Genomic DNA, 16,934 nt, shown 5'->3' on the forward strand with positions numbered 1-16,934 from the left:
ATGCGATTTTCACCTATCAATAGAGTGATTCTTGAGGAAGGTTTAGGTGCATAATAATTTGTTAAGATTTAGTGTAACCCGTGCGAAGCCGGGGCAGGTCGGTATAGTCCCTTAGTTACCTTGGATTGTTATCCAGTGTTGCTTTGCTTTGGGCTTTGTAGACTGGTTGCCACTTGCCTGATTTTTCACCCTCATTCACACCACCAACTCACATTGATAAAAATCTTGTTATTAACGGTCCATTTGGTTTTTGTAACCATAAAGATAATATATATATATATATATATATATATATGTGTATATACGAAACTCTCTCTTTACATCTTTATGTACCAAACACCAAAATAACAACAATGACGTACCTACTCAGAAGTGACGTCCATAGAAAGCGGCGTTCTCAGAAAGTGATATACTCAGAATGTGACGAACTCAGAAAGTGACAAACTCAGAATGTGACGTACTTATAAAGTGACGTCCTCAGAACGTGACCTAACTTGAAAGTGACCCCCTAAGAATGTGACATACTCCGCCTAAACCGTCGGTTGTACCCACCTACGTCAGTTACGTCCCAAGCTCGCATGGTTGCCCAAATAATTAAATACGAATAACACATATTTACTTGTAGTGTTATTGAAAACTTGGTTTGCCTGTAGGTACTTACCTAGGAGTAATTCGCAAAGAAATAACGTCTTGAATTCATAATTGTTCGTTTTTACGAGGACTTCAGGTCGTTGGTGCGCCGCGTCTTTGTGGTTTAGGCCCCGCGGCGCTGCGTCGGTAATTTTCTCAGCAATTAATACCCCACGTTCAATTTGTTAAATGTAAAAAAATGTGAAACAGAAGTCGAAGAAAATTACTGAAGCCACATCCACTGCCAGTTCCACGCTATTACCGTAGGAGCGAATGAAATGTCAACTAATTGCAGCGTGCCATTGTATTGACATGTGCTATTGCGGTTTTTATTGACAACGCTGTCATTGAGAAGGTCGTTAATTCATACGTTGGAAAAAAACAGCATGATAGAGTAGCTACGAATAAAAATTAAAATAAAGTCGAAATAAATGTTTATGGGTCACACACAAAACTGTGTATCGTTTTAGGTACGGGACATAGATCGAATAGACAATCAGTGCAATAAAGCTGGTCTCGCGTGCCCTGCGGCACACTATAGTCTAACCATTTTATTTGTTTGTTACTATGGTTTAAATTGAGCTAATTATAATGATTTCTGAGGAAATTACTAGCATTAAGTTGCTACCAAAAATTCGTGAGTTTAACGACGTTTTCCGAGAAACGTCGAGAGCGGGCCGACGGCGACGCGCCGACACACGCGATGCTGCTATCACATTGTATTCCTTGTATGAAATGCGGCCTTGAACTTATCTACACAATGCTATCAATATGCCTAAAGGTGACTGTCCGTTTGTAACTGCCGCTGCACTGCAGTTGCGACGTTACGCGGTGCCGCATTACTGTAGCAGCACGACTGCGGCTGTTGCGGCGTGCAGTCGCGACAGCGTTCGTTGATGGCTTGTCAATGTCAAGTCATATAATGTCAGACGTACAAATAAAATACTAATTTACTTTTGTATTTTTTACGTGAAGAAGCGAGTGACGATAATGCTACATGCTACATGAAAAAGAAGACCAGTTTGCCTTTCTACAATAGTCAGAGTCCGACGAAGGCAGCTACGCAATATTAATAAAAAATCTGATATTTAATGGTGATCCTTTATTCAGATAATATTGCCGATTAAATGAAAAGCAATTCAACATTGAATGAGACTTAATAATTGACGAAATACAATCAAATTACTCAAATAAAATTAATGCAGAGGAAAAATTATTCTTAACATTAAGGTAAGTTCACAATGTGAAATTTTCTTCCCCATCCTCTTGCCTAAATTCGTGACCACCGCACACAGCAATCCGACGGAAACGGGACTCATGGAGTTCGTGATATATACGGGGGGAGTGCGCACTTGATCCACCTGCATCACGTATAGGTACTCGGCCGTCAGAAACGTGCGGCTGGATTTAGAAGTCTGTAATAAACGTCCCCTCAAAACCATGCCAGGTAGGCTCTTTTAGCAGGCCTTTTATTGATTTCTGCAAAGTGATTCGTGGGTTCTGGAGATGACGATGCGACACGTAAGAATAAAATTATCCAATGGTGGGCAGGCAGTCGTTCGGTGTTAGCAAAATATTACAGATTTATCTTTCTAAGTACCATATTAAGCCAATTTTACTTTCCTTAGGTACCAAACAGTGAAGTATGATGAATAAAATAATTTATAATTTACACTTCATATTGTCCAGTTGCAGGTGTGAATGGGCGACGGCACTCTATGATATGACCGCACCATCCATATAAAACTTGACGGGCGAGACAAGAAATCCTTTATGAAGAAAGATATTTCCCTCGCCTTGGCCGATAGAAAGAACTTTTAATAAATTAATTTGAATAATAAATGGTTTCCTCGTGTTGGTGTGAAGAATTACGTGTTGCACTGTAACACAGTTTGTTTAACCCTCATGCCTTGAGACCTCCGCAACTGTCAATATTCTAAATTTTAAACCATTCGCTTCTCTCGTGGTTCAATTTTGTATCGTTTCGTATGTTTGGATATCAATATGTTACCATGAGGTATTAAATAACATCTTTGCCCCTTGTAATAAAAATAAATGATTGCTTCTTTTATTTAGCTCAGGAATGGCTTTGCAATGACAAAATGAGAAATTGTCACCATAAACGACATTATATAATATGATATATTACAATACAATTACAGTTGCCAGGAATATTCGGCAACTATTCGGTATTTGGCCACTTTGCCGGATATTCGGTATTCTATTTGCCTCTCTATCGCTCGTGCCCTGTCGAGCTATCCTCGCAAAACTACGAAAAAATAAAAGAACAGTTTATTTAATGAATCTATAAATAATATCGTCGTATTATTTGAATCCCTAAATCAATAATCTCAAAATACGCTAAATTTGTGAAAGCTGATTCCACAAATCTGCCTTAAGTTATATACCTTAGTTTTATTGGATGTATATAATGTACAAATTTCTAGAGAAGGCGGAGAATGTAAAGTTATAGCAAGAATAGTGCCTGGGCGTGGGCATAGATTTAATAATAAACTATACAATTATTTTCTGGATCAACAAGAGTAGAACCTAAATCAACTTCAACTGAATGCTACTAAACAAAGCCCTCAATGTCAACCTTACGTGCAGAACATGTTGAACATATAATGTATACACTTTTTTGGGAAACAGGTTTTTCGTAAATTAATAAAAAAGTAAAAAATAAGACATGTTTTATTTTTCACAACTTTATTAACTTTAGTTTTGTCCGCCATGATCGTGATATCAGCAGCTTGAGCCTTGAACTGCAACTTGTAGGTACCTGGAAATTAGAAATTATCTTTTCAGTTTCATGTTGTATTTTGAATATAACTATGTATTTTTGTATGTATATGATTTATTGCTTGCAAGATGGTTATAAGTTACATATATGTATGTCTGTTTGTTGAATTTAACTTCAAATCAGTAAAACGGAGCTAGTAGCGGACAAGCTGTGTTAAACGGTTTGTCTTTAGATATTCCGGCCACATCATCACAGAAAATAAATAGGTAATAGTGACCCGACCACCAAAATGGACTTTTAAATATTCGTAGTAAAATAATATTAATTTTATACTTACATCGACGTGATCCTCACAGCAATATTGTGTGTAACACTTGAAGTATTCCATTCCACATTTACTTCACGACAACACTGTCTTTCACGTAGGTCTTCGCGGACTATAATTTTTGTAAATCATTCCCACAAGTGGAAACAAGGTTTTTGATATATTAAGCAATCAAAATCTACTGTTTAGGTATTAAAAATTATAAATCAAATCGTAAGAAACTAGCGGTTTAACTGAATTTTTATATTATGACAATTGATGACAATGACATCTTTGACAATTACGTGAGTGACGGATTTATTTACTATGGTTCGATAACTTTTACTATACGATGACATTATTATATTCAGCCTCGCGAGAAGGTCAAACTAAGGTCATCAGTATATTTGTTGAAATATCTTCAATCCTCGATTATTATATCGCAGCAAATGTCGGAAACTGTTTAAAAACCTAATATCTCGAAATGGTTTTCGAAATAGAACATTAAAAAAAAATGAACAATCCTAATTAGAGATTGGATTTTGCAAGTAGTGAGTGAGAAGTGCGACTGTGTGCACGTTTTCCCCCGCAAAAAATGGCAGAACGATTTGTACGCTAAGATATCGCTTGGGCTCCTCCCTTCCGACGTGTCGGAAGCCGGTGTTGCTCGAAGGGTTTGCCAGGCTATAGTTAACTTCCGAATTTGACACTCTCTTTTTCGGACCTATCATTCTAGTTTCCTAACTGGCTCTGTGATACTCGTATGGCTCAATATAGATTAGCAAAAAAGTATACAGTAGTACTACAGTCGCCATCAGATATGTCGGAGCAACCGAGGTGCTAAATATATCTGAACATGTACTCTAGCGCCTTGACAATAAAGGCGTGTTCAGATATTTGTGAGCTCCTTGGCCGCCCCGATATATCTGCGATATATGGCGACGGTACCATCGGGGTTGTTTATCCGTGGGTGTAATAACTCCTTAGAACGTAGTGGTTATATCCTCTTTGCTTAAAACTACTAATATCTGTGATCAAAGACAATTCAGTGCAGGTGACAGATTTGACGTGCGGTCTGCAGCCGCAGTTGCAATAATACACCAAATACGCAAAAATGGCCATGCTACGTGCAGTCGGTCTTGTCATTCATTTTACTATGGAAATTGACAATAACACCGACGTGTCGGAGCAGTAGTGCAGCTGCGGTCGGGAAAACGTTAAAATCACCATATTACGTGCAGTCGATATCGTCAATCATTTTACTATGGAAATTGACAATAACACCGACGCGTTCAGGCCGCTGCAGTAGTGTCGGAGCAGTAACGCAGCTGCGGTTGAAAATGGACAGTCACCTTAAAGGTACTCGCTCTACGTTGAAAGTCAATACCCGCTTTAAATATGATAGAAATTCTAAATTAAAGGGCAAATTAAGGTTGGATTCGAAACTCGATAGGCAACAACTACCTAATGGATATTTTGATATCCCATAGAGATACAACCACAACGACTGGACTTTGTCATAACAAAAAATTATTGTTAGAAAGAACCTCGGTTTACAATATATCAAGGATACTGTCGTCTCACTACGCATAACAACCGATTTTTGGAAAAGTGAAAGTAAATAAATTAATATGCGGAATGGTTCTACAATCTTTAAACTTGTCAGCACTAGTGATAGGTCAAAGGCGATCGAATAAGAATTGAATAAAATATATATATAAGTAATAAGAATGAGGTAAAATAAAAATATAGTGTACCTAAGCCTAAGCGCTACCTACATTATGTGAAACAATCGACATTAGTAAGTATTAAATAATAAACACTATTGCACGAAACAGACGACATATGCGAATACATTAGAAAATACAAAGGCGAACTTATCTCTATGTAGGATATATTCCAGCTAACTTCAGTTAGTTTGATCGACCTAGGAAAACTATAGGTAGATACAATTTTTACCATCTACAGACATATGTATCTAATTCGATCGTACACTGACATCAGAATGATGTCTGAATGATATTATTTCTAGATAGTTACCGTGCTTCTCGTTCGCGCCAATACATGTACGGACAAGAACAAGCGAAATGACATCATTCAGATGATGATGATTATGATGTGTGTTGTTGAGCGTATCTGGTATTATATCTAGATGAAAGTTAACTGTGGTTCAGTTGTCAACGGGACCCTGAAATGTAAAACACTCGACACTTCGCCATGCCATGTCTCGGTGCAATTAATTTCACAATTTTAATTGCCATTGTTCTGTTATAATGATTGAATTACTTGATGTCGGTATTAATGATTATAATCATTATAAGCTAGGTGTAATTATTGGCGTTTAAGTTTTTGTCAGCTGCGTCGATAGGGTAAATCGAAACATTTATTGTGACCAAGATGTTATTACGTTGATTTTGTCACCTCTTGATCATAATCATAGTTATTAATTATACTGTTTTTACTTTCAGTTACGCTTATTTTTACCGTAATTAAATTATCTCTGTAAATAAAAACAACGCAAAAATAACTCTGCTTGTCTTTTCCATGTCTTCTGAACATATTTAGATAAAATTTAGTATGGAGATAGTTTGAGGCCCGAGGAAGGAAGGACATAGGATATTTTTTATATTATCATCATTCCACGCAGACACTTGCGAGCAGAAGCTAGTATTATGTATGTAAAAACGAAGATGATGTTGCTGGTACAGATAAAAATGCTCTGGACCGGGTGATTGTCTTTCACTAATTCTTAAACTTGCACAGTTGCCACACTCCATGGATCATTGCAATGAATCCTTTTTTTTATTTATTCGTTTTTTGTCCGTGTATTCTGCAGTTAGTATTTTATTACATGAGTGTAAAATAACCGGAATCATAATTGTTTTAAGATGTGGCTTTAATAAAATATTAAACCTTATTCAAACATCGTAAATGTACCTGAGCCAGTTCTCGGCCACTTAAATAATTTGATTCAACGTTCGAGTAATTAAGAGTAAAAAAGCCAGCTATATTGTGTTGACTGTAGCTCTGCTACAAAGCGACAGCACAAAAGCCAAAGTGGAAGGGAGTCCCTTGTTTCCATTCGACCGCTTGTTTTTTATTCGTCTGAAACTGGTTTCTCAAATTGGTACTCCTATTATCTGGTCCCAGCCGGTGAAGGTCGGTCTCACTCAGAAAATTTGTGTAGCAAATTCCGTCACGCAAAATATTGGTGGGTAATTTCGATCAGAATTTTGACGGTTTAAATGTCCTTCTAAATTGGATGGTGTTTCGACACTTTTTTTGAAAAGGATACGATGGAAAATGATTGTTTTTTTATCACATTTCAGAACAAAACGATTTGATTTGTGATATATTTTTTGTTTATAACATTTAGGTACCTTACATTTAGGTAACATTTAGATATCTATGTTTGTAAGAATGTAGCAATAATAAACTAAGTATGTAATTATAAAGTCTATGTGTAGCTTGGATAACCAAGAGCCAGTTTTTGTTGTTATATATCTACTTAGATCGATCAAAGATTTTTAGTTGACTTGTCTTAAAGTAGATAATGCAATATATTTTTTTAAATCAAACTCATAATTCGCTGTAACACCATATGTATATATATACTTAATTAACTTAGCGGTTTCACTCACGTATTTTTAGTCACTCGCGCGACATGTTTCGGAGAGCCTAGGTCTCCATTTTCAAGCACAAGTATGCATATATATATGCAAAAGTTTTTTAAAGTAAAGAACGCGCTCAGGCTAATAATGTTACTTTCGACAGAGCACTAGCGGAGCCTCGGGGCTCGACAGCGAGTGGGCGCTCATGTCCGACACATTACCACACAATTTCATCGACTTATCAAATTTAAACGCTCACATTACCGACTAGGCGGCGATTTTATTGAAACGTTCCGATAATCGCGGAGAAACAATACGTAATCTGTCCAAATTGCTGATGGATGCGTTAGATGAGGCGTGCTGCGTGCATTCGGCACTCGATAAACATTTTGGTCACGTTGGCCCTAAACGTAGCGAGACAAATACTTTATCGAAAAAGCTTCTCCTATTACAAGCCCCTACAATTCCATATTCCATAGATCATAATACCGAATCTGGACAAAAACTTGGTCCCCCACATGTCGGGCATGCGTCAAAGTCGGACGGCGTCACAAGTCGGTAATTTCCCTTTAAATAAATAATTTGTTTCGGCCCAATTTGACGCGATCGCCATGTGGTGTCGGTCTAATGGCCGCGGATAACTACGCGGTTTCACGCTTTACTCACTTAGACCATCGCCGCCAAACTGTGAAACGTCATTACTCATTAAATTTAGTTTCGACTGCGTAAAAATATAAGTTCTTAATAAAGAAACATTATTTACTTATATTGGTAAGTAATTGTTTAGTTACTTGAGATAGTTCTATATATGTTTTGATGTTTTGTTTAAACCGGCGAGCGTGTATGAGGAATGTTGTGAAAGTGAAGGAAGCGAAATAGGTATGTCAGGATCGTAGCAAGTGGAAATCCGTGGTCTCTGCCTACCCCTCCGGGAAATAGGCGTGATTATATGTATGTATGTATGTATGTTTTGATCAGAGGGTAAACTAAAACCTATAGTGCACGATTTGCCTTCAGTGGGGGCTAACAGAGATTCTCAAATGTGTATTACAACATTTATTTCAAGCAACGTAGCTCTGGAGGGCTCCAGAATAGCTAATAAAGACCAAATTAACTAAGAAGATATGCTAATAAACTTTGTAAAACTTCATGTAATAGATAAAGATAAGTCATTTCACAAAGCTCTGGAGGGCTCCAGAATAGCTTATAGAGACCAAATTAACTAAGACGATATGCTAATAAACTTTGAAAAACTTTATAGTAGATAAAACTAAGTCATTTCATAAAGTCATATGAAGAGATTTTGCTAATGAACGAACAATGCCCAACACTCCATAGAACTGATCGTAGCTGTAAAAGTCACATCGTAGAGACAGGAAGAGTTAATCGATACTTCCCCCCGTTAGTTTCAAATGACAGGCGCCGACCCTTGCCTTGCAGCCTAATGATCGTATTTTGATGCTACTTACAAATTCTCGTTCGCTAGAAATCAATAAGTAGGAACTTTTCATACGAGAAGGAAAACAAATAATTTTGTCTTAGGACAATAGGTACTTATATAGACGACAAGCTACTTGTAACGCCCCCAATAATTATTATTAGAACGGAAATTATTTTTTGACGGCCTCCTAGGCGAGTGAGAAGTAGGGTTCGAATCCTGGTACAGTCGACGTTAAAAATATGTTTACACTTTAAATAAGGCGAAAAATGTAAACATATCTCTGACGTCGTCTGTACAAAGCAGAATATGACCCGTGATCCCGAATGCCAAAATGTATTAAGATTAAGATGGTACCTATTTATACTACATAGCATAAACCTGTATCTGGATGGCATACAGAGAGATACATATTACAAAGAGCTGAAAGACAAAACTAACACACTGTCTGTAAAAAATCGTCCATAGTCACTGCGAAATCACTTATCCCGTCATGTTGATATAAATTATTAGGCGATAATTTAACTCCTTTATTTGCATTAGAATAGGAGCCGGGGTGTCGGGGCGACAACGATGGCGTATGGTTTCACCCCGGAGTCGCCCCGGACCCGGACGCGTTCGATAATTCCCTAATTGTGCAATTAGCCGTCTGCAATTTGCCGCAGGCTTATTTGACGCGAATTAGAACGGGAATTAGCGAGATGTAAAATCCCTTTTGTAAAATTAGAAATATTTAAAGACCAAAAGTGACGCACATTACTTCAAATCAGAGTTAAATAGACAGTTCATTTTGTCTACATATAAACCTATCGTAGTTCATATTACGGACATAAAATATGTAAGATATTTATCACACACCATAGAGCTGAATTTTTACTTACTTAATTAAAATCATGGACTTCAAACTAGAAACATTGGAAAGGTAAAAAATACGCATTTTTGTGACCTTTAACCGCTCTTATTCAAAAGGTCAAACAGCTTTCATTATTAATGCAGGTAAATTTATAATATACATTATTGGCCACAATATGTTGGCATCAACAAATATTATCATAATCTTATTTAATTTGAGCGGTATGAGACGATAAGCCTTATTATCTCGAATAACGTGTTGTCTAAAAATATTAGCTCATAAGTATAGTTATGAATTTTATGAAATACAATTTGGTTAGTAACGACTTCACGATCATCTTAATAACACATCGGGATAAGCGTTTCGCTTGAATATTCATTTCGGCTCATCATAATTTTGGTGGATAATTTTAAATCAGCCAATCAGCGGCGAGTTGCGTCCGCGCCGGTGCCGCGGAGGTTTAACTCACGATTTATGGGTTCTCACATTAATTTAATTACAGACCAAGATACTACCTACCTACTAGAACTTATTTGCGATTTTGAGAGAAAATTGGAAATTTGGTTGGTAAATGTATTTTGCTAAAAATATTAGAAAATGACGTCATTGTTGAAGTTCGATACAAGAAAATGCTGAAATGCAAACGATCTCAGCAGCAGAAAATGTTTAAAAGTGGGCATGGTGAAACCGATAGCTGCCTACGATTAGAAATTGCAAATGCAATGAAACGTCATTGTTATTGCATGAAACCTTGAACTTGCAAGAATTGGAAATAAAACGTTTTTAGTCTAAAATAGCAAAGCTAATGATAACCAGATAAAATAAATAGTAAGAGATTTATGGTAGTAACGATTATAGCAATAATACTAGGTGCGAGTGGCGTTACACTGAGACGACTGTCGCATTTGCCTTGAGTAAAAACAGTAAAAGCACCCTAAGCGTGTTGTCTGTTGTTTGTAACAAAGTGGTTGATTAGAATTATAAAATTAAACACCTGATCTTGATTTGATTTTGATTTAATATTCCTCACAGTATATATTTCGCTAACACCAATATTATACACGTAGAAGGAAGATTTACTGCGATAATGTCACATCAAGCTTAGATTTGTTAAGTTGAACCTTGAACCTAAACAAACACCGTGCGACCTGTATACATACTTACATACTTTTGTGAGGGCCACTTGCACCATTCACCTGGAGTTAAACCTGGAGTTACCATGGTTTGGTGTACAATTTGACACTGGGTTAACGGTTTAACCGCAGGTTAGTGGGATCATGGGATGGGATGGGATGGTACAAGTGGGCCTAAAAAGCTTTACGCATTTGGCGCTGGGAGACCGAACTTTGCTCGGAAAACATATAAAAACTTACAAATGCGCGTTTTCCCAGAGTTAAGACCTCGCTAGATCGAATTTAATATTCTGAGTCATTGAAGAATGCATTCCCACAGCACGACACGGAGTTTCCTCCGCTCTGGCCTACTGAAATAAAGGCTGCAATTAAGTAATCCGATCCACGCGGTCATTGATACATCCGGTCCCCTTTCAAATTCTACTAGCAAGCCTAATTATGATCTGGCTCTCGTAACTCTTAGAGCAAAGATACGAATTACGAGAATTATGTATTACTTTTGCTGGTTTTCCTTTTGTTTGTACTATGAGTATTTCGATTGAAATCTGGAAGTAAATCTTTCATTGACATGTATTCATATCAGATGAAAGTCTTCTGGAGCCATCCAAACCAAGGATCTTCGGAATTACCATTTCGTACGTGTCTCCTACAACGTTCCTTACTCCAGCTTGTTTGAGGCTTTCCCACGCTGCGTCTCTCTCTCACATCCAATGTTAAAAAATGACTTTATAAAATATTATAAGGACGTATCTTTTACGTTCTTTGTTAGACTGTGACTGGTACCTACCTTAATTACATCTCGATTTCAAACTGAAAATCACCTAATGAACAAACCCCGCTACCGCTACCTGACCCGACTTCATTGACTCTCACATGGTCGGTGAATCTCTTTGTGTTTTATTTAATTTTTTACGACAAAAGATCTTCGTCATTTTTGACAAGGAAAAAGCCATCAACATTGTAATGCGGTGCACGGCGCCGGAGAGGCGCCACGGTTTGATTCAATCTCGTGGCGGCCAGTTGACGACCAATTACCAATATCACTCTGTTTTGGTGCGCCCGCGCCAGACCCAAATGGAGCATAATGCCTAGGGTAATTATGACAGCGCCGCCGACTAAGGCAGAACACATTCTACCACTCATCTAATATTATCCCAAAATTGTTTCGAAAGGTGTCTATATGTATTTAAAATTGAACACCTCAATATATCAGAAAATGATTTTAACCAACTTTAAATAAAGCCCGAGATTCTCATTTCGACTGACTATGTATTTAAATCTTGGATTCTAAAGAACTACGAGTAAAGAAAGTAGATTTAATATGGACATATATTATATATATTTAGTGTCTAATAATTATAACATTGAGCATAAAAAATAAAAGCTTTTTGATTGAGTCATAGTTGTCTTGGTCACCTATGTCGTAAATAGTCGGCTATTTAGTCAGTATTTTAATATTTACTGTACGATTATAAATCGTCTAAAGATCAAATACCTAATAATATAGGTACCTATTATCTAGAATAATCTAGATATATATTTACATATATCTTAAAGAGTAAAGTCTCACGACTTTGTATCGCCCTGGCAATTGGATATGGTTTTTTATGGTAATCATAATTGTCATGGACTATGGGGCAGTCGTATTTATGCCGTTGTTGGCCTACATCTACTCATATCTATGCGGATATCGCCAGATAAACCTGTCTTAACGTCTGTAGGTAGCTGCTTATTTACACTAGTTAAAACAGTTTATTAAAACATCAACCTTCACATTTGTGAGAAATACTCGTATTACTCTAACATTTATTAGCACAAAATCAACTTCATAAAAACTCGAGACCGTTTTCTTATTTTTGATAAAATCGGCCAAGTGCGAGTCGGACTCGCGCACGAAGGGTTCCTTTATGTAAAAAACGGCAAAAAAATCACGTTTGTTGTATGGAGGCCCCACTTAAATGGGGCATTTTCTATGAAAAGGGACCTTATTGTCGATGGCGCTTACGCCGCACAGCGTCGCGCGGCATTGTATTTATATCGGGGCATCGTTTATAATGGCGTAAGCGCCATCGACAATAAGGTCCCTTTTTATAGAAAATTCCACAAATATTGATTTTATTTTGTTTTAATTAATATTTGCTGTTATAGCGGCAACAGAAATACATCATCTGTGAAAATGTTAACTGTAGCTATCAGCCTATCACGGTTGATGAGATACAGCCTGGTGACAGACAGACAGATAGACAGACGGACAGAGGAGTCTTAGTAATAGGGTCCCGTTTTTACCCTTTGGGTACGGAACCCTAAAAACGAAGTAGTCCTAAAAAGTACTAGGTTTTAAGGATAATTTCCCGAACATGGCATGACTCTAGTTCATAAAACGTTCAACGTTCATTAAATTTGTTCTTTCATTCGCTGGCTCAGTTTTCCAAGTTTTGAGAATAAGGGCGCGTACACACGGCACGACAGCTGCGCCAATCACAATGTACAGGGCGTGGCCGCACCCCGTTCCCCGTGTCCCGGTGTCGGATCCCTGGATTATATTATTATTGCTCACAATGGAACTTTTTTATCGGCGCTTTGTGTCTCATGCTGGGGTGAAATATCCGGTCGGATGTTCCTTGTGTGCTCACCTTTATTTTTAACTCGCTGAAATGAACAACGGTGAATGGATTATGCTTTACACCCTTATTCTAGCTTTGTACGTGCTTTAGGGACCTAATTTTATTTATGAATGTGGTGCCTACGCCTATATAGGTGTAGGTATATAGTCTAATTATATTCAAATGTTGTCAAATTTAATCGTATATTATGCGTTCGTTATTCTAAAACATTACTTGGAAAAGTTGGAAATCATTAAAACGATATTTAAAATGGATAGATACTAAGTATTGGAAGGTCAGTGACGCGGGTAGCGTTTATTAATTACGACGTCCCGCGGCTCGCGGTAGCGGCCGGGAGCTGTCACCGCCGCCTAATTGTAAATACACTACAACCATCTCATAATTTATTTATATTATTTCTCAGCGCCCCGGGCACGAGCCGAACACCACGTTAGTTCCCATATAAATTAGGCCATAAATCTTAGTCGACACTCCGGCCTGTTCTCACGGTCTAAACCCACCGTTGATGATAATTAAACTCGTAGGACTTCTTTTTTCGATCACGTTAATTAACTATGCGTTGTCTGTCTTTCCAGGAACATCCGAGCTTACGCGGCACGCCGCTGGCGATGTTGGCGGCGCAGTGCAACAAGCTGTCGAGTAAATCTCCGCCGCCGCTGGCCGACGCAGCCGTTGGCAAGGGCTTCCACCCGTGGAAGAAGAGCCCCGGCGCGCACTCCCCGCCCGGCGGCGGCGGCGCGCCGCGCTCGCAGCCGCCCGCCTGCACCCCCTACGGCCGAGGACCCACATCTTGTGCCGCGCCACCCTCCTATGGAAACGACCTCTATTTCCCGTCATCCGGCGACCAACTCCTAGGCAAAAGCGAATCCAGTGCGAGTCTCGGCTCGATGTACTCCCGACACCCCTATGAATCGTGGCCTTTCAACGTCGGCGGCGGCGGCAGTAGTGGTGCCTTAAAAGCTGCCGAAATGGGCGGCGTCGGTGCCGTCGGCGGTACGTGGTGGGATGTTCACAGCGGATGGTTAGACGTCGGAGGACAAATGGCAAATTACGCGGGCCAAGACTACTCGCAATTAACGCATTCACTATCCGGTGGTGCTCACTTACTACCCCCCGCCCCGCATCTGCTTCAAGACGCATACAAATCCGTGTTGCCGACGCAGGGTTCGTTTGGTCTGCACGGGCCGGGTTCACCGGCGCCACCCGCGCAAGCTCCTTCTCCACGGTCGCAGCGCCGGTACGCCGGCCGAGCCACCTGCGACTGCCCCAACTGCCAAGAAGCAGAGAGGCTGGGCCCCGCGGGCGCTCATCTAAGAAAAAAAAACATTCACAGTTGTCACATACCCGGCTGTGGGAAAGTGTACGGCAAAACGTCCCACCTAAAAGCCCACCTTCGCTGGCACACAGGCGAAAGGCCTTTCGTATGCAACTGGTTATTCTGCGGGAAGAGGTTCACGCGCTCCGACGAGCTGCAGCGGCACCTGCGCACGCACACCGGAGAGAAGAGGTTCGCGTGTCCAGTGTGCAATAAGAGATTTATGCGGTCAGACCACCTAGCGAAACATGTGAAAACGCATAACGGAGGTAAAAAAGGCAGTTCGGATTCGTGTTCGGACTCGGAGGAGAACAGCCAAGGGGAAGGCGGCGTGGGCGGACGGTCACCGGAGCACCCGCTGGACGTGAAGCCGGGCTCGCTGGTGTGACGCGCGCGCGCGGCCGCGCCGCCCGCCGCCGCCGCGCCGCCGCTGCCGCTACTGCACCACGCACCGCTCCTGTGATACTACCGCCCGCGCCCCGAGCCCGGGCCTGTACATACCACATATCAGAACATTGTACATAGTAACGTGCTCCTGTAAAATAGACAATGCGGTATTGCAGCCGTTGTGTATTTGTCGTGAGACTTAAGTGTTGTACAGTATAGAACGCTAATGATATAGTAAGAATTGTATGGTTAATTAGAATAAGTAGATCACTCTTTTAGTCCAAAATTACAGTTCATTATTTATTACATTACTTTATATTTTATATAATAATACCTCAATTGATATGAATGAAAACGAATTTATTGTCGGACCCTGCTAATGCTTATGTTCTTGCCTGTAATTTATGTATGTATAAAGATAACTATTTTACATGCAGTTTTGTGAATAATATGGCTCCTACTTAATGGTAGTTTAAGCCGGACTGCTGGGTATATTGACTTTGCAATATTAATTAGATATATGAACTGTACGGTCAATGAATATGCCAAGGGAATTATCAATATTGACCAAAAAAAAAATTCGATAAACCGAGACACCGACAAAACAACTTTATGCTTATGCTTACTCTTAAAATATATACGAGACTAAAATATGCACTAGATACCTAACTAATTGTTTACTCGTAATACATTGTCATTTCCTAGCGCAATTAATTTGTAGATACATCGGTGTCACACTTTCATTTACCTACCTAAGTCCTCATATCATATGCAAGTTATGCAACTAAATCTGTAAACCTCCACACAAAGATGTTTGGTTTTAATATCATTACAGCTAAAAATTCTATGACACGTTGAGTAGTTAATACATTACATGGTAATACAACTATGGTTAACTTTGATTCTACCGTCGACCAATCACGGTTTCTACTTTACTTACCTACTCGGATAGTCATTTCTTGTTATGAATTTATAATGGATATGATCTGTCAACTGTCAACACTGACATTTCTGGTCGAAGAAACGTCACTTTCGATAGCTTATAGATATCCATTATGAGTACATGATACGATATACATAAATTGATAACAGGAAACTATTATTCGAATAAAACTATATATCAGACCAATCGGGACGCTTATCATCCCAGCGAATAAAATACTATTAGGTATACTGTAATCCCAGAGTGTAATGATGTTTAGATCAAATATCGACACAAATGAAAATGTCTCGCGAAATACTTGCCTAATGTTTAGAAAAATCAATCAAAAATATTTTAATAGGTAAGATGTCTGCCCCACTTGCACCATCACACTAACCCGAGGTTAATCGTTAAAACGTTAACCCAGTGTCAAATTGTACTGGTAACCATGGTAACTCCAGGTTTAACCGGTTAACCCCGGGTTAGTGGGATGGTGCAAATGGCCCTTAGTGCACCACACTGCTTTCCATCCATAATTCATACACATCCATGTAAAACTAAACTGACATATTCGCTAACGTCTGCGTGACTTACTTTACCTCGCACTAATATGACAGTACGAGCGAGATGCATAGAAAGTAAGTTACGCAGACGTTAGCGAATACGTCAGAGTTGACACTGTCAGTGACTCGTGGTAAGGCTACTGATGACAAACAGATTGTCAGTTATTAAAAATGTCTCAACATTGAACTAGTGAATGTTTATTGGAAGTATTGGGACATTTTACTTAAAGTACTTTTGTTTTAGTGTTTTAACTACCATTATGTAACTATAATTATGTTCATACAAAGTTGACATACGACTATTTATCCCTTGTAAATAATAGATCAAAAAATGGGTTTCTTGCCCATATTTTGTTGTTAGTCATCAATGACCATAAAATTTTTGTCCAATACTTATACAAGTATGTGTCC

At 39.0% G+C, this 16,934-nt stretch overlaps 1 protein-coding gene across 4 annotated transcripts in view; it reads left to right on the forward strand.

Annotated features, from left to right (window-relative positions):
• The window catches only part of LOC134742484 (transcription factor Sp9), a 94,663-nt gene extending 78,948 nt beyond the window's left edge, over nt 1-15,715 (forward strand). For all 4 annotated transcript variants that reach the window (XM_063675691.1, XM_063675692.1, XM_063675689.1 and 1 more), the window contains one exon: nt 13,912-15,715. In XM_063675691.1, coding sequence (XP_063531761.1) covers nt 13,912-15,039 — 1,128 coding nt within the window. In that variant the 3' untranslated portion in view covers nt 15,040-15,715. The remainder of the gene's footprint in view (nt 1-13,911) is intronic.
• The last annotated feature ends 1,219 nt before the right edge of the window (nt 15,716-16,934 follow it).

The sequence above is a fragment of the Cydia strobilella genome, chromosome 6, assembly GCF_947568885.1.
Source record: "Cydia strobilella chromosome 6, ilCydStro3.1, whole genome shotgun sequence".
NCBI classification, from domain to species: domain Eukaryota; kingdom Metazoa; phylum Arthropoda; class Insecta; order Lepidoptera; family Tortricidae; genus Cydia; species Cydia strobilella.